This window comes from Octodon degus, unplaced genomic scaffold (genome assembly GCF_000260255.1).
Source record: "Octodon degus isolate 3935 unplaced genomic scaffold, OctDeg1.0 scaffold00167, whole genome shotgun sequence".
In the NCBI taxonomy this organism is placed as follows: Eukaryota; Metazoa; Chordata; class Mammalia; order Rodentia; family Octodontidae; genus Octodon; species Octodon degus.
Genome location: NW_004524743.1, coordinates 564747 through 589697, shown reverse-complemented (window position 1 = coordinate 589697; position 24951 = coordinate 564747). Strand labels below are relative to the sequence as shown.

The 24951-nt window shown below is 40.2% G+C and overlaps 1 protein-coding gene across 1 annotated transcript in view; it reads left to right on the top strand.

Moving 5' to 3' along the window:
• Positions 1-645: 645 nt before the first annotated feature.
• The window catches only part of Map7d3 (MAP7 domain containing 3), a 34942-nt gene continuing 10636 nt past the window's right edge, over positions 646-24951 (top strand). The window contains exons 1-11 of the mRNA XM_023703285.1: positions 646-740; positions 4890-4988; positions 5074-5157; positions 6745-6908; positions 10330-10444; positions 15861-15953; positions 17183-17308; positions 21391-22103; positions 22679-22806; positions 23155-23354; positions 24699-24834. Of these exons, the coding sequence (XP_023559053.1) occupies positions 677-740; positions 4890-4988; positions 5074-5157; positions 6745-6908; positions 10330-10444; positions 15861-15953; positions 17183-17308; positions 21391-22103; positions 22679-22806; positions 23155-23354; positions 24699-24834 (1922 nt within the window). The 5' untranslated portion in view covers positions 646-676. The remainder of the gene's footprint in view (positions 741-4889; positions 4989-5073; positions 5158-6744; positions 6909-10329; positions 10445-15860; positions 15954-17182; positions 17309-21390; positions 22104-22678; positions 22807-23154; positions 23355-24698; positions 24835-24951) is intronic.

The following is a 24951-nucleotide window of genomic DNA, read 5'->3' as shown; positions in this document are numbered from 1 at the left end:
TCTTTCCCTCACGAATGGGAAAAAACCCTCCTTCACCTTGAAAGCCTACAAACACCCTAATGATTTTGTACTCAACTTTGAGACCTAACAGTATAACGGTTGGTTCTGCAACCCTGTAAGAAAGTTCCTCCTTGTGAATGGCGACCCCAACACCTCACAGAAACCTATACCCCTCCCAGCCTCTCCTTGGGTCTCCTACCTCAACTTGGACCTTTCTTTGTATAGTGTTTCAAATCTTAACAAACTCATGACACAAATGCACACAGAAGGTACGTCGTAAATGCTCCCTAACTAAATGAATGGGTGGGGAAGGATGGAATGTTACTGAGTTGTTAGGTAGGGTGATAAAGGGATGCTGGCTGGCCAAGCGGGCCACTGATTGGCTGGAGCTCAGGATGCGGATAGAACGCTGAAGACCAGAGGTTTCTTCAGAGAAGTTAGTTGCTACCCAGCCGGTGTAGCAGTGGGTGAAGAGCCCTGCCGCCTAGTTTGAAGGTCCCAAAGCAGCACCCAGGCCTGCGTGCCCCGCCCCGCCCCGCCCCGCCCCGCCCCCGTCCCCGTCCGGTCCCCGCCCCCGCTCCCCCCCCAGGGTCCCAGACGCGGCCGGCAGAGGCTGCTCCAGCGCCTGCGCACTGCGGACCCACAGCCACCGGTGGTTCCCAGCCGGGCTCTGAAGATGGCGGATCGCGCTGTCGCCGGTGGTGGCAGCACATCCTTGCGGGGGCTGCGGGAACGCATGGGTGAGCCGCCGGCAGCTGGGGAGCACCTCGGCCGCGCGGGAGGCGGGGTTCCGTGGCTTCGGGGAGCGGCGGCGCGGCGCGGCGGACTCTTGTAAACTTTTTACCGGAGTTGCCTAGCGCCGTCGGGTCCCCCCTGAGCCTCGCGATGGGACGCGACGGGGCGTCCTCGGCCTGGGGCGGGAGGGACACGGCCGAGCTCGCTGCTGCCCGCCACGCCGCTGGTGCTGGAGCTAACGGTACAGACCCGGGCGCGGCCGAGCCCCGCCTCGCACCGCGGGGCGCAGCCGGCTGTGGAGGAAGAGCGCCCGGCCCGCGGCCGCAGCGGCGCTTCCCGCTCGGAAAGTTCACCCTTTCCCCGGTGGCGCTCACGCCCTCTTGGTCGCGGCCCAGGGAGGAAGGCGCTGGGGGAAGGGGAGTTGAAAGTTGCGGGAGGGGGAAAAAACTTGACTCTGGGCATCTCCTGATTTGTCTGCTGTGCCACATGACTTAGACAAGATGTCACCTTCCGTGGGACATCTTGCAGTCCGTTAGGCCGAACTGAGCAGCACTTTGGAGTGCTCTCTTCTCCCATCACCAAAAATACTCCCCCATCCCAAAAGGTGTTCATTTAATCAAATTTGGGAGCGGAGCGCATTGCTTGGTTCCGGAGACTGCACCACGACTGAGCTACATAGTATTTTTTACTCGTAGGAGGTTGCTTTTAGCCTGTTTTTCGGCTAATTCCTACTACTGAGTAAAATGATTTTGTTGATTATTATTGTAATTCTTAGGGATTTTTTCACTGCCAATTAAAAAGCTAGTTTAGACTGACACTGGGAGGCCGCATGCTACCGAATAACGCTGTGCATCACCTCTGGAAGACTGGGTCAGAAGCAAATATGTTCTCACGGTGCCTCTCGCCTTCACCAAGGGAGTGAGCTTGCAATGGATTATTGCATTGCTTGTCCACACCTAAGGTTCTCTGATAATTAATTGATTCATTGATTGCTATTAACCAGTATGCATCCCAGTATGTTGAAGGAGCTGTGGTCAGGATAGTGCCCAAAATTTTTGTATGTGGAATGTTAGAGTTTAGTTTAAAATTGCTGGGCAGTTGCATGAATATACAGCATTTCAAAATAAATTTAAAAGTGAAACCCTACCAAAAAAAAGGCTAGATCTAAAAGCCTCATTTAAATCCTTCCTATTAGGAATTGAAGACAGATACTTGACTTTCACGGCGCTAGCATGCTTAGAACTGTTGAGTTAGAATTGTGTCCTGAACAAAATACCTTATGTAGGTCAGCGTAGAGTGTGCAAACACTTACTTTCCTCAGTTATAAATGTAACCATTAGTGGATATCATCTATAAGACATAAACGTAGACGTCTGCATTTACCAAGCTGTTTTCTATGGCTAGCACTGTGCTCGAGCTGTAAGAACATATTTTAATAAACTGCGTTTCACATTTAGAAAGATTTGCTTTAAAATGAAGGTTGTTTGCACATTTTGACCAGAGGAGCCACTGACTTGTCATCTTTTTCTTCTTTCTTTTCTCAATTCTCACACGACTTTTTAGTTTAGAATAAGATGTTCAAAGAATAGTTTCTGCAAATCAAAAAAACTACAGAGACTGAGAATCAGATGACTGTAGAATTTTAGAGTGGAAGGAAACAATGTTACTCTAGTGGCCCACACATCCGCTAGAAAATCCTGAGCAGCTACAACTTAAATGTGTTCTCTAACAGGGAGCTGAATATTTTTCCACATAGCCATTCTGCAGTAGGTAGCTTTAAATATAGAAAATTGCCCCCAGTTTTATTCAGGACATACTATCTTGGTTTGGATATAGGAGTCTGCTGGAAGATTCTACTTCCTGCAGAAGATAATTCCAAATTTATACAATTGTTGCAAGAATTAAATGAGGTACTGGGGCCGGGGAGATGGCTCAGTAGAATAAGCACCTGGGTCTGCAAAAATAAAGTACTGCGGATGAACTTTGTAAGTGGTAAGTTGATAAATATTATTTGGTATGACTGTTCTTACAAAACTACCATAAATATTAAGATTCAGAATTAAGTTTTAGTACTAATTTCTACCCATTTTCCTTATCTTCAGGCAGAAGGCAACCTTTTATCTTAATTTAGGTTTAGTGTTAGGATAAGAACTACAGACCTGCACCTTGCTATTAGTGCTGTTAATTTTATGTGTGTCTGCACTGATACATACATCTAACTGAACATTAAATCCTTTCTTCAGTGTAGTTGAATGAAATGTTCACTTTGTTAAGTCTGAACATGAAGACTTTCTCCCATTGTTGGTACATTTTCAAAGCCTGTCCATTTCATGAATCGATTTCGTGCCAGTAGGAATTTGGATAGAGTGGTCTAAAGAGCAGATCTGAGATTACTACATTTGTCTTTATATAGTTCAGTTCATTATTCCCACCATACCTACTTCTAAGGTTATTTGTGTTTAATAAAATCTTTAATCTGGTAAAATTATACATGTTGAAATTATCCTTATCATCAACTAATTTGTGTCATATACACACTACCAACCTTAAGGCTTCTAGGCAGGAGAACTAAATGTGCAAAAACAGTACTCATATAAAAATGTTGCGAGTGGGGGGGATATGTGGCAAGGTTTCATGTATAGACTGTATTTAGGAATTTTTGCTAATACACATGTCTCAAATCCAGAAGTTAACTGTTGAATATTAAGGAAGCTGAGAAGAGTTTCACCTTCAAATTTAGCTCTGTCATAGATTGTAAAAAAAAAAAATCCTCCTTTCTCTTGAAATGATGGTCCTGATGGCAGCTCCTGTGATGCTGTTTTGATTACAGTGTAAAATGGCTCCCAGAGAGCTTTCCCCAGGAGCAACTAAAATTTCAGAGTTTTTATAAGTGTGAGGATAGTCCCTCTGTTCCCTTAATTATTTTAACTACCTGTCTTTAACAACTATTTTTTTTGATAAATCATAGGGGTGTGTATCTTGTGCTTTTACACAAGGATAAAACAAGAGCTTTCTGTGTGCTTTTCCTGACCTGAGATGCCTAGGGGCATTGTTAGATATGGTCATAATGAGATTAAAGAGTTCAGGGATCCCCTATAGTTTTTTGTTGTTGTTGCTGCTGCTGTTTTGGCATGAGGGATTGAACTCAGGACCTTGCACTTGCCAGGCAGTAGCTTAAACCACTGAGCTATCTCCCTGGCCCTAGGGATCCCCTATGAAAATACCCATTTATAGCCTGTAGTTTTTCTCGCTCTCAAATTATGCCCTCCTAATCTTATTAATCTCCCTGAAGTCTTATTAATCACCTTCCTGCTATATATGTAAGATGTGTTTGAGCAATTTGCATTTAGATTTGTTTGCTTAACATTTTTCTATGGACAGTGATATGTCCTTGAAGATTCCTTGAGGACATGGGTCACCCTGCACCTTCACTGTTCATCAGAATAGAGCTTGGGGGGCTCAGGATTTCAGCGCAGTGATGGAGCTTCTGCCTAGAATATTAGAGGTCCTCAGTTCAGTTACATACACAAGGGCAAATGCCTGAACGCCACACCTGGAAGAGAGGCTTGGGCATTTTTTTAAAGTGACTTAAAAAAATAAATACAGTGACTTAGATGATGCTAGTGTACAAGTAGAGTAGACAGCCGCAGTCCAGTTAATTTATAAATACATTTCTTAATTTTGGGCTTAATCTCTGAGGATTCAGTGCTAAAAATTTGCTTCCAGATTTTGATCCATAAATTCTTAACCTCTTCTTCTCTAAATTCCCAAGTGTGGCAAAACTTTTTTTCAGTTCTTTGCCAACTCAGTTCTTCTAACACTTGGTGTCATGTTTTGTTTGAGCCATTTGGGAAAGCTATTAATCATTGGCTTCCTATTCAGCCACAAGCTTGTGCTGCCACTGCCACTACCAACTCCCTTATAGCCACAGACATCTCAGCACATCCATAGTAAACACTGAATTTTCACTAAAGTTCCGTCAAGCTTCGTACACATTCAGTGCATCTTTGCTATGGAGCCGCATCAGGATCTTTACTGAAAGTGATGTGACCTTTTATTATCAAGCATGTAGTTGAGTAAGCTTTGCTAACTCCCATGTTAACCGTTTGTACCCTTAATATCTAATTTGTTTCCTTTATCACCCCATATTGCAGTTGCTGAGGCTCAGGCAATTGCCGAAGAAAGACGAAGTCAAAGTGGAGTTAGTTCCTTGGCCACTCATTCACCAAATATAAGATCAGCAGTTAAACCTGGTACAGTTTCTGTAATGCTTTGATAGATGTCAGAATGTTGTCCCTTTAAAATATGATATATTAATATCTCACTGTATGTTTTTAGTTATAGACGGATCTGTGCTTAAAAATGATATAAAACAAAAGTTAGCAAAGGAGCGCAGAGAAGAAAGGAAAAGACAAGAAGAAGGTATGTTGTAAAAGTTCTTAATTTTGTGTGAAGGTTCATATTTCTAAATTGGTTTTACTTTTCCTATGCTTATATGATAGAGTATGACTTCTGTTATGTAAGTGTATTCAATTGGAGTAAATCTATTTAATCAGGTTTTTAAAAGCCCAGGAAAAATCTTTGACTAGCTGCATGCAGTAGTGCACACTTGTAATCCCAGCACTCCGGAGGCTGAGGCAGAAGGATTACTTTGAGTTCAAGGTCAGCCTGAGATACATAGTGGGTTCTGGGGCAGCCTGAACTGTGTAGCGAGACCTTGTCTCAACACAGAACAAAACAAAACAAAACACTTGTAAAAACAGATTGACTAAGAATTCAGTAAATGATAATTCTTAAAAAAAAAAGAAAAGAGGTATCTTTTTATGGGTTTCTGTGCTTCTAAAGTGTAATATTTTAAAATAAATTACAACGTAAAAGCACGATCTTTCAGCTGAGTATGGTGGCACATGCTTATAATCCCAGCACTTGGGAGGTGGAAGCAGGACGCTTACTATGAGCTTGACATCAGCCTGGGCTCCATAGTGACTTCAAGGCCGGCTTGCATTACGTAGCAAGACCCCGTCTCAAGAAAACAAAAGAAGAACATCTTCATGCAACTTAAAAGTATACTTTTCTTTGTTTCTTTCCCCAAAAGTATACTTTTCAATTATGTATCTTTTGTCTTGGATCTTCTAAAGCCATTGACAAAACTAGTGCTAAACTTGATTCAGCTTTATCTTTATTTTGATAGAGAAGATGTCAAAAGAAACACTGTTTAAGGAGAGCATTTTATAGCTGCATAGAAATCCTCCAGGTTTTAGTGGCAGAAAATTGGAACATAAGAAAAAAATGCTTCTCACTTTGACAAGCGCTGGGACCAGGTTCCATCCCTGGTCCCCCATGCCAAATCAGCCCCGCCCCCGGGGCTCACTGAGCCAGTGACTGAGTTCGGGCTGTGATGGCACACACCTGTAATCTCAGCACGGGGGAGGCTGAAAACAGAAGGATCACTAAGAGTCCAGGCTGCATAGTGAGACCCTGTACCATGTACCAAATACATACAATGAAAAAAGAAAGAGAAAATGTTTTTCTATAATATAGTATATAGTTAAGCCCACTAATCTAAGCCCTGTGTGCTCAACGTGGCCTGTAGGTACAGACTAAGAGAGAAGCTTACTAGTACACAAGAGCAAAGCATACATTTAGGCCATGTATTTTTGTTGCAGTTTATATTTTAAAATACAGCATATTAATCTGGAGAAGTTTGACTTCATCTCAAGCTAACGAAAATATTACATGAAAGAAAATATTTCTTTTTAATTTGGAATTTTGGTTTGGACAAGACGAGTGTCATCAGGCCTAAAAGACCCCAGGTTCTCCAGAGTGAAATGAACACCCTATGAAATAGAGCTCACTTCTGTAATACATTGTTAAGTTACTGTTATAGGTTGTATTATTTTAAGAAGCAGAATGAGACGTGTTAACTTTTTCCTTCTCTGTGTGTAATGTGGAAAACTTAAAGTATTTTCTTGGCTCTTGCACCTTGAAAATGTATTTGGAATATTTCAGCCAATAAGGAACTACAACTCCTTGAAAAAGAAAGAAAGGCCAAGCTCCAGTATGAAAAACATTTGGAAGAAAAACAACGAAAGCTAAGGGAGCAAAAAGAGAAAGATGAGCGGCGAAGAATATCTGCAGAAGAAAAAAGAAAACAAAAATTAGAGGAAGAAAGGGTATGTAGGGCGGGGGATATACCTTGGTGGCACAGTGCCTGCCTGGTAAGTACAAGGTCCTGAGTTCGATTCCATGTACCACAAAACAAGGGTATGTCATTTTGTAGCCTGTTCATCTCATGGTAAACACTATTGTCTGGGTGTGAAATACTGTTTTCTTGTAGTCCCTCTGTACCTTTTCTGGCCTGTGGGAAGGGAAACAGTTCCTGTTCTTTGGGCTCTTTTTGTCCCTTGCTGAGAAGGGCCCAGGGGCTTAGACCCACTAACTTCAGGCAGGAGGAGCCATATAAACCTTCAGGATGTGGCCCAGAGGGTACCTGCAGTCTGGGGTTTGCTCTAGCATTTCTTAACCCAATGCCCAGAGACTACTAGGGGCCCCGCCCCTGCCCCTTGACCAGCCTGTCTGCCTGATTTTGCCCAAGCCCCATGGTTGTGACTCCTTAGCCCAGTGAGCATTTGCTGTCCCTTGCCTGTTCTCTGGTCCTCCTCCCATGTCCTACAGCTCTCTCCCTCCCTGTCCCTGTCCCTCTGTTGCTCACAGTCCCTTTCCTCCTGGGGCCCCTCTGGACCTGTGATTCATAGTCAGCATTCTGCCTCTTGTTCCATGGCACTGCCCAGTCTTCCTCTGGCCGCGTCTTCTGGTGTCATTGGCACGCTGTTGGTGTGAGTCAGTGCCTTTGTTGCGCCCTCTCTTTTTCCCTTCTATGCTTCTTCAGTCCGTTTGCCTTTGGTTCTGTATGCTGGGCCTCTGGCTACCTTCTCTCACCGTGTGAACTTTTCTTTTTGACACTAAATATTTTTCTTGTTGGCCAGTCTGCTACTTTTCTGTGAGTATGCTTGCCTCCTTTTGAATCAGGCATGTGACGCCAGTTCTGTCTTTATTCCAGTGACTGTAGTTCTCTCAATATGTATTTCTCTTTGTCTGTCTCTTTCTCTCATTTTATTATTTGATTGATTGGTTGATTTTTGGAGTACTGGGACTTAAACCCAGTGTCTTGGCAGTGAGCTGCATCCCCAGCCCTGTTTTATTTTTAATTTTTTTGTTTTCAGACATGGTCTCACTGAGATGCTGAGGCTGGGCTCGAACGCATGATTTTCCTTCAGCTCCGCAAAGTACTGAATTGCAGGCTTTTACCACAAGGCCTGGCTTCCCCCTCTTGCTTTCTGTTGCTCTAGTTTTAGTGCTCCTTGTGCTCTCCTTTTCGCTTTGGCTCCACTCTGCCCAGGGCATTGCTTTGTCCTCCTCCGTGCTGTTCACTCTTCCTCCTTCCTGGTTGGCCAGTTGCTCCCACAAGCCTCACTCCCAGTCCTGGGCCCCAGCTGGAGATCATCCTTCTTCTAGGACTGCTCTTCTGCCATTTCCTCCCCATCTGTGGTCTACTACCTCTTCTCCTCTCTTTCTGAACTTTTTCTATTGCTGGTTGACCTCTTTATGCTTCATGGTCCAATATTTGGTAAAAATCTCATTCTGAATTTCTGTAACTTTCTGTCATCCTCTTTGAAACATCTCCTTATTTTACTTCTCAGGGGTAAAGAGATGAAATCCAGAGGGGTAGAAAGGACAAGAGGATGGAGAGAGGAAAGGAGAGACAGACAGACAGACAGAGGGAGGAGGGGGAGAGGGAGAGAGAGAGGAGAGGAGAAGGGAGGGCAGGAGGATGGGAAGAAAGAGAGAGAACTAAATGAAGACAGCTTGAGAACCAAAACATCTAAAATAGAAAACACAGGATGAGGGAGAGTCTCCTTGGAGGAGAGAGAGAGAGTCCTAAGGACAGAGAAAATAAAAGCAGAACCATGTAGGTGAAAGAGGAAGAGAAGAGGGTGTAGTAAAACAGTATTGTGGACAGAAAAGGCATGGGGGACATGGTGAGGGAAGTGGCAGGAAGCCCGGGAGAAGAGGTAGAAGAGAATCCCTGAGAGCTCCTGAGGGCAGTCTCCACACAGAGCAGGGAACCTGGAACCCAGAAAGAAGGCTAGGCATGGAAAAAGAGGAGTTCCAGAGAGCAGAGAAGTAAGGACACATGGAAGGGGCATGCACATGCTCAGGGAACAAACTCAGGTGTGAGCTCTGGGGGCCGCAGATGCCGGAAGAAATCTGCAAGAGCACAGAGGGCCAGTGCAGCTGCAAGCAGTGGGATAGAATTCTTAGGAATCAGAAATATATTAATAAGGCAAGAGTCATCTCTTATGATAGTCTGTTACAGTTCCAGGGAGTCTAAGTAATTTAGAATAACTCACTTTCTGTTAGTGTAATTTTCAGATATTGTCATTAGATAAATTTTATTCCACTTTCCTAGTATTTTAAATCTTTGCCCTCAGGGAAATGATGGGGACAGTCTAAGAACAATGTTGCTATGAAACTGGTGTTAGGGAAGAATAGAAAATGTCTAGCCCTGAAGTTGATGTGTTTTTGCAGGCATAGTCCGTGGCATGTCACAGTACAGGGATGAGAGGCTGCTGAGCGGAGAACTCGCTTCTGGCAGGTTTTTGTTGTCTTGATTTGTTCTGGTGCTGTGGATCGAAGCCAGGGCCTTGCACATGTTATACAAGTGCCGTCCCACTAAGCTACATCCTCAATAAATTATACAGGCAGGGCATCTGGTTAATGGAAGTAGCCTTTTCTTTTTCCCCTCCCTTCTTGTCCCCTCCTACCCCTTCCTGTCCCTTCCTGTCTTCTCCTTTGTCTTGTAGTTTGGAGCTTGAGACCCAGGTCTTTGCACATGTTAGGCAAGCGCTATCCTGTTGAGCTACACCTCCAGCCCCACTGCACCTCATTTCTAGAGGTGCACTTCCTCCACTGTAGTGTGATGTTTAATTTCTGTAGTTATTCTGACCCATTTAAGTTGCAGTTGCGATCAGGATGTCATTGGTCATCTTTGTTGAAACTTTCCTAGTTAACACCAGAATTTACTTTTTATAGATAAGGGTAGAATTCTGTCATAAATTTCACTTATATATACATGTGTTGGTATTTTCCCCCATAATTCCACAAAAAATGTTAAGGTAATTTTAATAATATCTGTGTACCACACTCAATGATAAAGTCTGTGGTTTGGGGAATGAGGCAAAGGAGAAAGTTGAGGTAGAAAAATACTAAAGTATAAGGTCTGAGTAGCTTACATGAATGCGTACCACTGGGTCTTTGTAAAGTTGCTAGAAATAGGCTAAAAGTTCAATTTGAAATTTCCTCATATAAACAAAAATGGTAATGTGATCAGCTCCTTGTTGCAAGATCCATAAGATAAAAGGTAAGTTATTCATGAGAAGCATTGGTATTGATCAGCACCTGAAATGTATTTCCAGTGGTACAAAAAAACTTCTAGCTGATGAAGAAATTTGGTGATGGAGTTGGTTATCAGAAACACAAGTCAAAGTTATACTAAGCCATGTTTAAACACGTTTTGGCATTTATTTTCCATAGGAAAGATACAAAGCTGTTCTTTCTCGTACTTTGGAACGAAGTAATCGTATGGATCAGCGGCAGAAGAGATGGTCATGGGAAGGCTTGGCCATGATGAATTCTGAAAACAAACCAGGTAACTGATAATGCAGTTGCCAATTTTAAGTGTGTGAGTGTTCATGCTTCAGTATTGTCTGTGGGTAGAATACTGCCTTTCTAGGGAACTTTTAATCTTTATGTACTGAATGCAAATGCTCTACCTAGTAAGTTGATAAGAAATTTTAGGTCAAAGGCTTGTGTTATAAATAAAATTCATTGCCAGAATTCTAAGCTACAGGATTCAGCTGGATAAAGGGGTGAGAGTCTGACTCTGAATGTGAGCTATGTGTTCATTTTGCCCAAATGGTCTCTAATGTTTATAGTTCAACTTCAGTTTTATACCTGTGTAAGCACTTCCATTTTCATTAAAATATTAACGAAAGCAAAAAAAAAAAAGAAATTTTAGGTCATATGCCAGTGCAGAAGAAACAGGTAATAGTTTATAATAGATCTGAACTCAGTATATCCCAAATCTTACCTAAATTCATAATCAACCTAAGAATAATAAATAACTACACAGATTATACAGTGCATATTTAAAAAAATAAAATGTCTGCCTTGGTTGGCCTTGATGTATTATAAGTATCCCTATGTGTGGACAGAATGTTATACAATTTCATAAAACATAAGCTAAATTTATTAGCTTGTAAGGAGTGACTGTAAGCATCATGTGCCTAATTAATGCATGTGTGTGTTCCAAAGAACTATATCATGAAAACTCACTTTGTTTCTACTAATGATAGTTTCTTAAAATATGATTAAATGGTATATCTTAGTCAATAAACAATCTGTACCTACTGGAAAACATCAACAGGACTCATGTTTTCATTAAACAATGCCTGTGTCATTTGCAGGTCTTCAAATTTCTATTGCAAAGAGTAAATAGTTATTTCACATATTCTACCGAATTTCAATTTAAGAAAATCAGTTGTATGTACTTTTACAGTGCTGCTTCTTTAGGTTACAGAACATGACATTTATTTCAAAGAGTGCCATATTAGTTTATAATACAGAGAGATTAATATTTTGTATTTTCATCAATATAAATTCTTGTGTCATGATTTTTTTGTTATTTGAGACAGGGTCTCCCTATATAATCCAGGCTAGCTTCCTTGTGACAATCCTCCTGCCTCAGTCTCCAGAGTACTGGGATTACGGGCATGTGACACCATGCCTGACACCATATTTTTTATTAATAATATTAGATGAGTTTGTTGGGCTCCAGTAGCTCAAACTGAAACTTATTTTGACCAAAAGATGTTTCCATTAAGTGGCATAATGACTTATTTTTCTTTTAAGTTAATTTGTGTCTAGCTAACTTATAAATGAAATTGTGTTTCCTAAGCTAGCTGGAGTAGTCATTGAATCCATTACAGGTTGGTCTGCTATGTTACCTCTACAAACATAAAGTTGATAGGCAAGTGTAATTACCTTCTTTGTTTTATAGTTTATTGTAACTGTCCTACTAACCTGTTTTGAAACTATTTTATCCTTTTTTCTCATTAAAATGAATTTTTAAAAAAACTTCTAATAACAGAAATACATTAAGAAAATTTACCAGATTTGTCAAAGATCAAAACAATACCAGAAATTTATTCAGTTCTAAAGTAGAAAGTGTGCTCCATAGAACTTTCAGAAGTATCTTCAGAACTGGCTAAGAGGTACCACCCTTTTCAGTAAATTGAAAGTTGATGACAAAAAAAAAACCCTCAAGAAACTCATTCATTTCTATTTTGACATGCTTGTCTATGATTTTATTTTGATCATTTAATAGGTAGATCACATTGTATGTTTCACTCAGAGGTCTGTTTGCCCACAAAATAAATGTTAGTGATAGCTCTATTGGCAAGCTCTGCTTTGTAACTCTTCATAGCAACAATGCAGTGCTGTTGTAAACAAAAGTTACCTTCCACAGATATTCCAAAAGCTTCATATTTTCTTTTTCTTTTTCTTTTTTCTTTTTTTTTTTCACGGAACTGGAGATTGAACTCAGGCCCTTGTGCTTGCCAGGGAAGTGTTTATTCCACTGAGCCATCTCTCCAGCCCCTATGCTTCATATTTTCTGTTGTTTACATTTGATTAGTATTTCTCATTTTGAAGAAGTGAGTCCTGAGTGTGTATCAATGGCCATTCTTGGCACATGGTGCTTCTCATTGATCATTAAGCGGTTTTAAGCAACCATATCCTTCAAGGCAGAGGGGAAAATCCTTTTTCTTTCTGAAGGAAGGAATGGGTGTGATCTTGGCAAGAAAATCACAAAGATATCTCCATCATTCTCTCCAACTTAGTCATTAAAGGATACAAAGATAGCGGGGTGTGGTGTGACGCATGATGCACCTGTAGCTGCAGCTATTTGGGAAGCGGAGGCAGTGGAATCCCTGGAGGCCTGGAAGTCCGAGCCAGCATGGGCAGCTTACCAAGGCCCCCACCTCAGAACAAAAGATAAAGCAGTACCACTTCAAATAACAGTGTGAATCATAAAACGTTTCCTTTATAATATCAGTTGCCTTGACCTTTTTTTGAGCAGTGTTGATAGCTATAAAATTCTAATACTCAAAAGATTCTGGGCAGTATCAGTTGAACAAGTATAATGAATTAAGTTAGTGGCTAACTTAGTGGAAAAGATTTCTGGTTTTGTCTAAAACAATGTTATAATTGTAATATGTTGGGGCAAAGAGGTTTTTGATAGGTTTTTAACGGTGTTGCAGCAAGAAAGAGGCAGAGGGAAAAAGGGAAAGAGTCTTTATTATAAAGGGAAAGGAAAGGGGCTTTATTATCTTGGGGGACGTGGAGAGAATTTGGGAAGATAAGGGATTCTCTGGATTGGAACAAAGGGATGCTGAGACTTTTATGGCCTTTGGCCGGAGGCTGGGCTTTAGGGGGATGTTTAGATACGCCTGAGCTGACTGGGGCCTTCCCTGAGGTGGTGGGAAAGGTGAAAGGAAATCGCACCCTGGGCTGAGTTGGAGAAGAAGGGAGAAGTGGTCTCTGGGAAGGTAAGCTGTTGTTTTAAGGACTTCAGCCATATTGGATGACCACCATAATTATTCAGCAATTCCTACTAGGGCCAGAACCTATCATTGAGGATCCTTCTATCACTATTTCCACCTGTAGCCCTCTCAGTCCTGCCACCTTCTTGTAAACCTCTGATGAGGCCCCTCAGTACAGTTGTGTTGAGGTCCTACAGATGATCCCAACTCCCTTTCCTTACACTGCTATCAAAAACTAAAAATCGATGCTCCTCCTCAACGTGGGCATGGTAAAATGACACATTCGGATCATAGACACCCCCCTCTTGCTTCCCCTTTTGTGTCCTTTAATCATGATGACATGTACTCATAACATGCTGTCTTTTTAAACTTTTTTAAAGGTTTCTTCAGTCTCCAAGCGGTCACTAACAATAAACTTCTAGTCCTAGCTGAGACACCTGGCACTAACTTCTACATGGGTGTGAACTGTCATTCTGTCAGCTCCCCTCACCCCCAGGACAATGCCCCAGGTCAGCAGGAAGCAAGCTAAGAGATATGTCACCCCGTCCATAAGAACCAAAAGATGAGAATGATAGGTTCTGGCCCTAGTATGAATTGCTGAATTATTATGGTGGTCATCCAATATGGCTGAAGCTCTTAAAACAACAGCTTATCTTCCCAAAGACCACCTCCCCCTTCTTCTCCAACTCAGCCCAGGATGCAAATTCCTTTCACCTTTCCCGCCACCTCAGGGAAGGCCCCAATCAGCTCCTCAGGTGTATCTAAACATCCCCCTCAAGCCCCGCCCCTGGCCAAAGGCCATAAAAGTCTGAGCCTCCCTTTGTTCCAATCCAGAGAATCCCTTATCTTCTCAAATTCTCTCCATGTCCTCCAAGATAATAAAGCCCCTTTCCTTTCCCTTTATAATAAAGCCCGTTTCCCTTTTTCCCTCTGCCTGTTTCTATCTGCGACACCATTGAAAACCTATCAGTTTTCTTTTGTTCTAACTCACATTATATTATTTGAACTTTCAGAGCTCTTGCCGTTGCCACAATGAGCTTGGGAGGTCTTGAATTTTGTTACTGGTCTGAGTGCATCCTTTTTTCTCTTGTAGTAGTCTAAGTTGATCCTCTTACCATGCACACCCTCACTGTGCTTTCCCAAGCACCTTTGCATATAGCCCAGGTTCATTCATAGATTAATGAAGTGAGATTGTCCTAGGACCTTGCTTGTCACATGGTAAAATTAATCTCTTGTTCAACAACTAAATCCTTTAGAAATATTAGGTAGCGCTCATTGCAATGTCATATTTATGTACTTTCATTCTAATACATCTTAGTTGTTCCACAACAGTTAACTGTTTCACTGCCTAATTCCTTTCAGGGTCTAGCAAAGATTTAATAGAACAAGCAAGCACTAGTATGCTTTCATTAATATGTCTACTTGTCATATTAATGAGCTGTATAAAGAAAAGAGACAGATGATGACATTCAAGGTAATAATTAGCTAAATTGCACTGAAGGAGTAATTCCAAGTAATCATTTAAATGATTTCTTTACTAGTTTTTAATACAAGGTATATGTGGAAGATGCTTTTTGAAATAATTCACTTAAAGGTAAAGTATGGTGTACACTCTGAAGTGATGAATACTGTAATTAATGATTCTAGAAAAGTCTCTTTAAATTGAAATGAAACTTGTTCAATCCTCCAGAGAGATCAACATCTGAAACTGAACTGGAATTCGTAATCTAACATGTAAGGGCTTAAGTAACCCTGTTTGAAATTTTGGTTGATTTAAATAGTCTGCTTTTCTTCTCTTCATTTTGCCTCATAATAGCTGTTCCCACTACTTTGTCCTTTCTTGCAGTATGCTGATGGAGGACACAAGCCTTAATCGCATTTGAATCACTTACACTCTGTGGTTCACACTGCATAGTCACGTTATCATTTTAAGGGCTTTTTCAAATCATACTATAGGGCCAATATGTACTAACTTTACAAGTCCCCAAAAGAGAATTTCTCTTTAGAACAGATGTTGCTAGAATAATTCAAGTAAAATGGACAAGCGTCTACACTTAAGCTGGGTTGTTTAAGTTGTGACAACTGTACCAAATATTAGTATTCAATTTGGTTTTTTAAAAAAATACCAGTTGTAACTAAGGTATAGATACTTGTAGTATTATATGTCATGGATAATGTTTAAAGGTTTTACATTCCTCATTTGGGAACTTGGATGCTGTCAAATAATATCAGACATTTTCCCTGTTAATTTTTGTAATACTCTAAACTTTCATTTCAGGTAACAAAAAGTAAACTAGTTCTAAGTTTGGAGACATAGAAACTCTGCACAATATGTAAAATTAAGTCAATTTTTACAAACAAGGGTAGAGCCTATTTTTCTAAAATTTTGAGAATAATGACTCTCTTGAAATATACATATGAGTAGCTTTTCACAAGTAATTCTCCTTCATACTTGATCTCTAGGGAAAACAGAAAATAAAAGAAGCTCATCTCTGAACAGAAGAGACAGCAAAATGCATTCCTCTGATGACACAGGACATGTGGAAGATAAGCCAGGTGATAAGTTATGTTTAAGTGTAAATCTTACATAGTAGTTTAAAAGAGATATATTTATGTCACTTGGTAATGCTTTGAAAAGTCATTCCTAAAACTGGAAGTCAAAATATCCCTTCTTTAAAAAGTATGCATCAGTGCTACACTTATTAGGCAGAAATCAGAGAAGTCTGTTCTTAAATGAAATATGTATTTCCTGTCACCGGTTGACAAGGGGCCTATAATGAAGCTGATAAAAGAAATTACAAACTGTTGTTATAGATGGATAGGTTCTGTACTGGAGGATTTGATTCTGTCCAAACATTTGATCAGTTTCTGTTTAGAAGGTATAAATCACTGGCCACATTTTGGATGTCAGGGCTTTGCTCTGTTGCCTCGTGGCATGACCCGCATAGATCTTTTGTGCGTGATTTCACTGCTGATTACTGTTAAAAATTATATAATTATTACTAAAGTGCCTCTTAGCTTTTTAAAACCTTTTTCCCATAGCATTTCCCTTTCCCCTGCATTCATTGCTTTTGTTTTGTACTGATCCATTTATTTACAGAAGAGCCTACTTAACTGATTCAAGTTAAAGGCTATTGGAGGGGCTGGGAGATGGCTCAGTGGAATAAGCGCTTCCCTGGCAAGCGCAAGGGCCTGAGTTCAATCCCTGGTTCCACCAAGAAAAAAAAAAAAAAAAAAAAGAATAAGCGCTTCCCTGGCAAGCGCAAGGGCCTGAGTTCAATCCCTGGTTCTAAAAAAAAAAAGGCTATTGGAACCAATGCTGTTGTCACAGGGATCTTTATGTACATAAAGATTTATTGGAGCAAAGTGTTTACAACAAATTTCACTTTTGATAAAAGAATTCAGTGAGTAATCCCTGGGAGCTTTTGGTAGTGAATTTTTGCCTGTGAACTGGAATATGTCTGTAGGAGTCCCTGTCAAAGTTTTCTCATATGCAATTTTTTTCTTCACGTGAGTTCCTTCACAGAGACTCCATAATGTGAGAACTGTTCTGTTAAGTACCTTACCTAGATTTTTCCTTATGTTATGCTGTGGCTGTGCATCCTTTATTTAGTGCTATCTGCCTTACACTGTGATCTATACAGATGGTAACATGAAGTCCTATGGTGTTATGTTCCTGAGAATGTTACTATTTTTATGGCAGTTCGTATTGCTCGTGCTCGCTTTGCCTGTATTCACATGTGAGACCTAAGCTGAATGGTTTCTGATGTGTTCTCCTCGTTTAGCTCATAGCTTTCCTAATACTACTCCAGAGAATAGTTTAATCAGCCGTCTCCTCATCCCAACAATAGCATCGGTGGCCAGAAGCAAGAGTGCTGCTTCATTATCCATCCCAGGAAAAGAAAGTCCAGGTAACAATCATACAGGAGAATACTGGAAGTACTGATGTGTGTTCTTCCCAAATGGGCTCAATCACTTGATTTGTGGCATTTAGTATTGAAAATCATTTTTTTTTGCATTAACGTACCTGCTTTATTCTTTTTAATTTTTATTCATTTTAATGAATAAAGTGATGAAACAGTTTCAAAACAGGTTAGTAGGATTTTTACAGTAATTAATACATTGCATATTGTTTTCTTCATAGTAGTTATTCAGAGGGCAAGACGCAGACATGATATCTTGTCTAAACAATATTAGTACAAACTTTTATTCTCAGTGAACTAAGAGAAAATAGCTGTATATCTATCCTAACTCTCTTGTGTATGCATCTATCTATCTATATTTTTAAATATTTTTGAGAATATGTATATATATATATATATATTTTAAAATATTTTTATTGAGAAACAAATAGCAATGAGACAGTTTCAAAACCGATTAGTAGGACAGTTTCAATAATTAATACATTGCATATTGTTGTCTTCTTAGTGGTTATTCATAGTACAAGATGAAGACCTGATATCCTGTCTCAAACACTATTAGAACAAACCTCTCTATTCATTGAATTAAGTATAAAAAATAAAGCCATATTAATATGAAGAGTTATAAAATGTTCAAGTCAACAACTTCGGACATTGACGTTCTTATGGAAAACCCACTACTGTTATGGACTATTGGACTATATTTAGATATTTTGCTGAATTCATGCACCTACAGTATTTAAATGACAATTGAATGCCCTTCTCTGACAAAACTAACCAAAAAAGGGGATACAAATGAACGACCATTTTGTATCTGTATACTCAAAATAGGATAGATATACAGCTCCATTCTCTTAATTGAAAATCATTTGAATCGTTGGTGTCCAGACTTTTTAGCATAGTAGAGTAATCTGAGTAACGGGTAATATATACAATAAAATAACTGTCTTTGGTGGTTATTATGACTTGTGTCTAGCGTCTCCAAAAGCCTCATGCAGTCATAGGTGGAGCTTTTTCAGAGGTGGCTGGATGCGAAGTGTATGACTCTGGGATTGATTCATGGTACAGTGCTAGGCTCAGGGGCACTAAGATTAAGGATGTGAGTGCTACTCACCCTTAGCAGCCTGGAGAAGATGTAAGGGGCAGAAGGAGCTGTGGTCAGTTTCCTTGCTTGCTCGCTCTAGCTGTCTTCTGCTTGGGGTGGGCTGTTGCTCCACTGCAGTGCCCCTCTCTGAGCTGCTCTGCCTTGGAGCCAGCCGATTATGATCCAAATGCTATCATAGCCCTCCTTTTAGTACAGCCTTTCTGCTTTTTTTTTTAAGCTGATTATGGGCTGAAACCTCTACCAACTGCAAGCTAAATAAAACTATCTACCTTTAAATTTGAGCATCAAGTATTTTGTCTCAGCAGTGAGAGAAAAGTAAGAGTGATGGTTGTTACACTTTAAAGTTCTATGGATTTGAAAGTGTAGGAAAATTTCATTAATACATTAATATCAAGGTAGAAATTTTCCTACTCTAGTTTCCTTTTTTTCCTAAAATATGGATCCATAATTTTGAATGTATCTTCCAGCTTTTTAACTGGGGGCATAAAAATTATTGGTAAAATAAACACATTTGCCGAGTTCTGTGGCCTTTCTCATTCTTAGCTCATATACAGGGCTAGATGTACCTGTAGGTAGCAGTAGCAGGCTCCTCCCAGCAATGGCAAGCACTAACGCATTGTCCTCTCTACTTCCTCACCCTCTACTTTTTCCTTTTCAAAACATGTCCTGCCTTTGTTGCTTTTTTGTCATTATTTATATGAGTAATAAAGTAAATCCAAACAGTATCATAGCCTTCTAGTACAGCCTTTCTGCTTATTTTTTAGATGCTTTTTTTCATTTATGTATTTGATACAGTGTCTCATTACGCAGCTCAGACTCATAGTGATCTTGCTGTTTTCAGCCTCCCCAGTGCTGGGATTACAGGCATGCACCACCATGCCCAGACTGGGTCACCAGCTCACCATAGCTCGAGGGTGGGGCCAGCACAGCATATGGGACTGGACATTGAACCCTCGTCCCTGCACTTGCCAAAGCAGACTCTTAGTCCACTGAGTTATCTTGCCAGCCTTTAGCCTCTCTGCTTTTGATTCTGATTTCCAACATTTTTTATGGCCAGTTACATATATGTCAGATTATTTCTTGCCAGTCTTCCCCACCATCAATCTATTGGAAGATATTTTGTTATTTGAAATTTCTGTAGCCAAATTATAATAATAGCTTAGTCATGATACTATATTTTCTTTCTTTCTTTCTTTTTTTTTTTTTTTTTTTTGTGGAACCGGTGATTGAACCTAGGCCCTTGTGCTTGCCGGGCAAGCGCTTATTCTACTGAGCCATCTCCCCGGCCCATAATACTATATTTTCTATAGCACAAGCTGATGGTGAATAATGAGACTATTTAGATACATGCAATATGTTAAAGAGGAGTTAAAGCAACAAGTTAAAAGTTTTATATAGTCAATGTTTGGTCATTTATTCTATTTTAATTCTGTGATAAGCTCATGTGCAAATTTGCCATCCATACTTAAAGATGAGATGGTGAATACGTTTACTAAATTGGAAAAAAGCACCTACCAAAATACCTTTTAAAAAGTGTTTATTATACCAACAGTAAATATTTAGCACAGAAAAACCTTTTAAATATCGTGTTCCTACTATCACAACACTTACTGGTAAAAAGGATTTTTGGGGGGGTCCTCTCAGGATGCCTTAAGGGGAGGTCTAGCAAAGCATGAGGATCTGGGGCTCGAACCACAGAATTCTGAGGCTGACTGCTTTGCTTAAGCAGGAACTTAAACAGCTGAGCCAATGGGTAGGCCCCCAGAGTTCAGAAAGATTTTTTTTTGGCTGTCTCAGGATGCTGTAAGGGCAAGTCTAGAAAGGCAGGAGGCTCTGGGGGCAAACCACACTATCCTGAGCCCCACTGCCTTTGCTTTAAGCAGGCATGTAAACAACTGAGCTAATGGGCAAGCCCCCAGCACTTACTGGTAACAATAATTTTCTTTGCATTTATATGTTTTATTCACAAACTGAGCTAACTTACATTTATTAAATTTAATGTGTACCATTTTCTGTGTCCTAAAATTCACTTGGTATATTCAAGGCTTCCTTAGTATGGTCTCAGTTTTTTGTTGTTGGGTATTTGGTGTATATTTTCAGCTATTTCAATATTATAAACAGTGGCAGAGCTGGGGATATAGCGCAGTGGCATAAGTGCCTGTCTGGCAAGTGCAAGGTCCTGAGTTCAATCCCCAGTACCCCCCAAAAAGGTAGCAACCTTGTATAAACATTTTTATGTATCTCTTATTAGCTAAGGATAAACATAGAAGTAGAATTGTAGAATTACTAGAAAAAAATCTTTTTAAGTGGTTTTTGATATATATTGTCAAAAGGAAAATATACTCATTTATACTCCTTCCAGCAGTATATGACGTTACCTGGTTCTGAACATTGGTATTACCATTTTCTTCCATCTTATTCAACATGGCATATTAGCATGTTTGTACATGTCCTAGGCAGAAATACTTGGGGTAGTTAAAGCTGGAAGAAGCATTGGAAGTTCTGTTCTTTTTGGTACAGTTTTTAGTATAGTGAAAAACCCCTCTGTAATTCTGTTCTAAAACAAATCCAGTATGGAGTACCTTACATAACCCTTGTAGTGATAACATCTCTAGCCTAGCAGAGGTTCAAATTGTTTTTATAAAATGTTGAAGATCTTACAGTTTTCATGCAAACCAATCTGAAATACAGAGTGATGCAAGTAAAAAAGCCTTATTGCAAACATCAGTAGGAAACCATTGTTGTCTCAGGAACCCTGTTAGTAGTGTTGCTGCTGAAGCATGAACTTTATCCTGGTTGTGTCTTGTGTCTGTGATGCATTACACTGACCGCTCACCACACTGTGTAATCCTTGTGATTTCCTAACAGCCTCTTTTGTCTGTTCTTCTTGTACTGTGTCCGTAGTGTTTTTAATCTTGTCGAATTTCTGACTTTATGGAATTTTATTGTCTATCCTTATGTACTACAGCTGTCAACAAAAAGTACATTCCCCAATATGGACCCACACCCTTACGGAGCCACAGTAGTGAGGAATTGAAGACTTCCAGCATGCACTGCAAGTCAACTGCAAAAACACCTCCAGACACAAAAGCAGAAGTGACTCCCCTGGAGAAGGTAGAAACAACTCTCAAGGCAAAAGTCAAAGTTCCTCCCACACCATCTTCTGCCACAAGCAGGGAAGAACTCCCCAAGGTGAAGCTGGACACCACCCGCAGGGCGAGTGTGGACAGGATCCCCACAATGAGCTCAGAGGCAACCCCTGAGGTGAATGTAGACCTCAGCTCAGTGAGCACAGATGCAACCCCGGGGGTGAGTGGCATGGCGTCAACCTCCAGCGTGAGCTCAGACATATTCCCAGAGGTGAGCATAGACACATCCTCTGAGGTGAGCGAGGAAACCTCCCCACTGACCAGTGTGGATGTGTCTCCAGTGGTGAGCTTGGACACCTCCCCGGAGGTGAGCACGGATGCTTCCCCTGTGGAGAGCGTTGACTTCTCTCCTGAGGGGAGCATCGAAGCCTCCCTGGAGGGTGTGCAGGTGTTGTCCGAAGCAAGTGTGGAAGCTGGGCCCAAAGCAAGTGTGAAAGAATCACGTAAAGAGAGTGAGGAAGACCCCCCTAAGGTGCTGGTAGAAGCAAGCCCCCAGGCGAATGTGGAAGAGCCCCCCAAGGAGCCCCCCAAGGTGAGTGGCAAAAGCATCTCTAAGACAAAACTGACTCTCCAGAGGTTTGCCAAGTGTCTTTCACTGACAGGTCTTCTAATAAAACATGTAGTTTCATTGTATAGACCACAGTGCAGCAGGCTTTACAACATGACTAATTTGTTATTTATTGTACTCTGCAATGAAAGGAACTAACTCACTTAAACTAATAATTTTACATTCTCTGATGTTCATTGTACCAGCATTCCCCCCATGCTAGGTTATCAGTTAATTTTTCATATGACAGAAAAAAATGTATCTGTTTATATGAACTGTTTCTAAATTCTGAAGTTTTTGAGAAATATTCCAAACCCTTAATTAAGACATGAAACGGAATTAGGTATTTGAAGTAAGATTTCTTTTAATTTATTTCTTTGATCTATTGAGCAGTGTCTTGAAGAAAATATCTCTGTGTAGAACAAGTTTCATGCACTGAAGGAAAATTGGGCATTAGAAAAACTACCAGTTGTATTTTATTCAGAATATTTCTCTTTTAGAAGAAAGCTAGCTGCAGTAAAATAATTGCTAATAATTTCTTATTACATTGATGTGCTCAGAAACCAGAAATGAACAAACAGACTACAAACCCTGTTATCAAGAAGCGCCCAGCAGGAAACATACCACGCTATAAATGGCCTTCATCTCCAACAAAAGAGAGGCGTCCACCCTCGCCCATAACTACTGTGTAAGTAGACTATGAGCAGTTGTTCTTTATAGGTGTTTTACTATGATCAGTTTCATTTCAGTATTCCATAAATGAAACAAATACAGAAATAGAAATATAAAGAAAAAACTTTAAGGTGGATTTACTTTTGTCAGTTTGAAAAATTCCCAGAGATTAATATTATTACCACACAGTGTTAAGACAAGCATATGTGCCTATGTGCATGGGGCGGGACTGGGCGTCAAACCCAGGACCTTGCATATGCTAGCAACCACTCTCGCCACTGAGCTGTATACTTCATTCCTAGACATTATATTTTATGAGATTGTATACTGAAATTAATTAGCATAATTTATTACTTTTTCTCAGGCAAAATCAAAAGAACCGCCCCCCATCACCTTCACCAGTCTTAAAACAATCACAGACACCTCTGTCCTACAAAATAGTGCCTGTTCAACGTACTCTACTTGTGCCAAATGCGTTAGGTACTTTCAAAAAGAAAAGAGAAATCGTTTCTAAAACTGCAAATGAGTTTGAGGCTGTGAGCCAAAAGCATATGATTCATGAGGGTAAGTTTATTGTCTTAAGAAGGGTTTTGGGAATATTCAATTGAGATAAAGTGAAGTTTAATCAGCCAGTGCTCCGGGATTGTCTTCTCTTCTTTCTTGTCCTTGTTGGGGCTTCTCACCCCATCTCTTTGCTTTTGGAAGGAATATTTTTGGATGAGAAGGTTGACCTAGGTCAGTGGTGCCAAACCTATGGCATGCATGCCACGATGAGCTGCTTGACATCATTGGAAGTGTTATACGGTTTGCCATCACTGGTCTGGGTGACCCCATGGACACTTCCAGCTTTGATTCTGGGAGGTGGTTGGAGACAGGATGTCTGCTTAGTGGTGGGCGAGCAGGTTTTCACAGGAAATATAGATCATTTTCCGTGCTAGGCCTAACATATGCCATGTCTTGGCTCGTGTTCTGCGTAGGTTCCTGAAAGTGTCACGCTGCTGTTTTGCCTGTAAAGTGCATTTGTATACCAGTAGACATTATTTAATTTCTAACACACTAGGGGATTTTGCTTTTCCAAGGAATTCCACAGTGAAGTATTTGTAACAGAAATAATCCTTTTCTTATGCATTATTCATCCTTGATATGTCTTAAAATTTTCATTTCTACATGTGATTTATTTAAAATAAGAACATGTGTTACACAAAATATTACAGTGTGCCCTCATATGTTCACTTTATTTTACTGATAATCTTGGTTTCTTTTGTTTTCTACAGTTGCTTGTTTTATGATAACCAGATAGATACAGTGTTATCAGAGTTTCATTGAACAGTAATAAAAACAATGTACTAATCTCCAAATGTATGCCAGGTGTACTTTGGGCTGGTTGAGTATTTTCACATTTGTAGTGTACACATGGACTAAATACAAGCCAGCTTTTTCCAGTTTTTAGTATTTCTTAATCTTTTCCTAGGGTCACCTGATTCAGTTCTTTCAAAATGGCTAAAGTCAAAGTAGAAGTACATTGTTGTATTTTGGAAGAAGTACTGGTTTAAATGAAACAAAATGCTGATTCTGTTGTTGGGCGGCAGGTGGGGCTTTGAATAATTCACCTGTGTTTTGCATGATATGTAGAAATTTTATTTTATTTTATTTTTTCCGATAATTTTTAGCAATTTTAGTCTCCTGTTTATTTATTTATTTATTTTTTGGTGGAACCAAGGATTGAACTTGGGCCTTTGTGCTTGCCAGGCAAGCACGTATTCTACTGAGCTGTCTCCCTAACCTCCGACATTTTAGTCTAGGCACACATGGTTTGATGTTTTGATGTTTTCATTTGTGCTGGACTTTGTTGGACAAAGAGGCAATTAGTTCCCTAAACTAACTATGTCACGTGTTTATTTAAACTAGACTCTGGTAATAAAAGCACACCAGGAACCATGAGTGCTGAGGAAGCAACAAAAATTTTGGCAGAAAAGCGCCGTCTTGCTCGAGAACAGAAAGACAAAAAGGAAGAAGAGAGACTCCAGAAAGAAGTTGAACAGAGGTCAGCACAAAGCCTTTCTACATTCTGAATCTTGACTAAGGCCCCAAATTTGAAACTTTTTCCTCAAACAATTGATTTTTTTTCTTCATTGAGGATCAGAAATCTTTCACTGCTTTC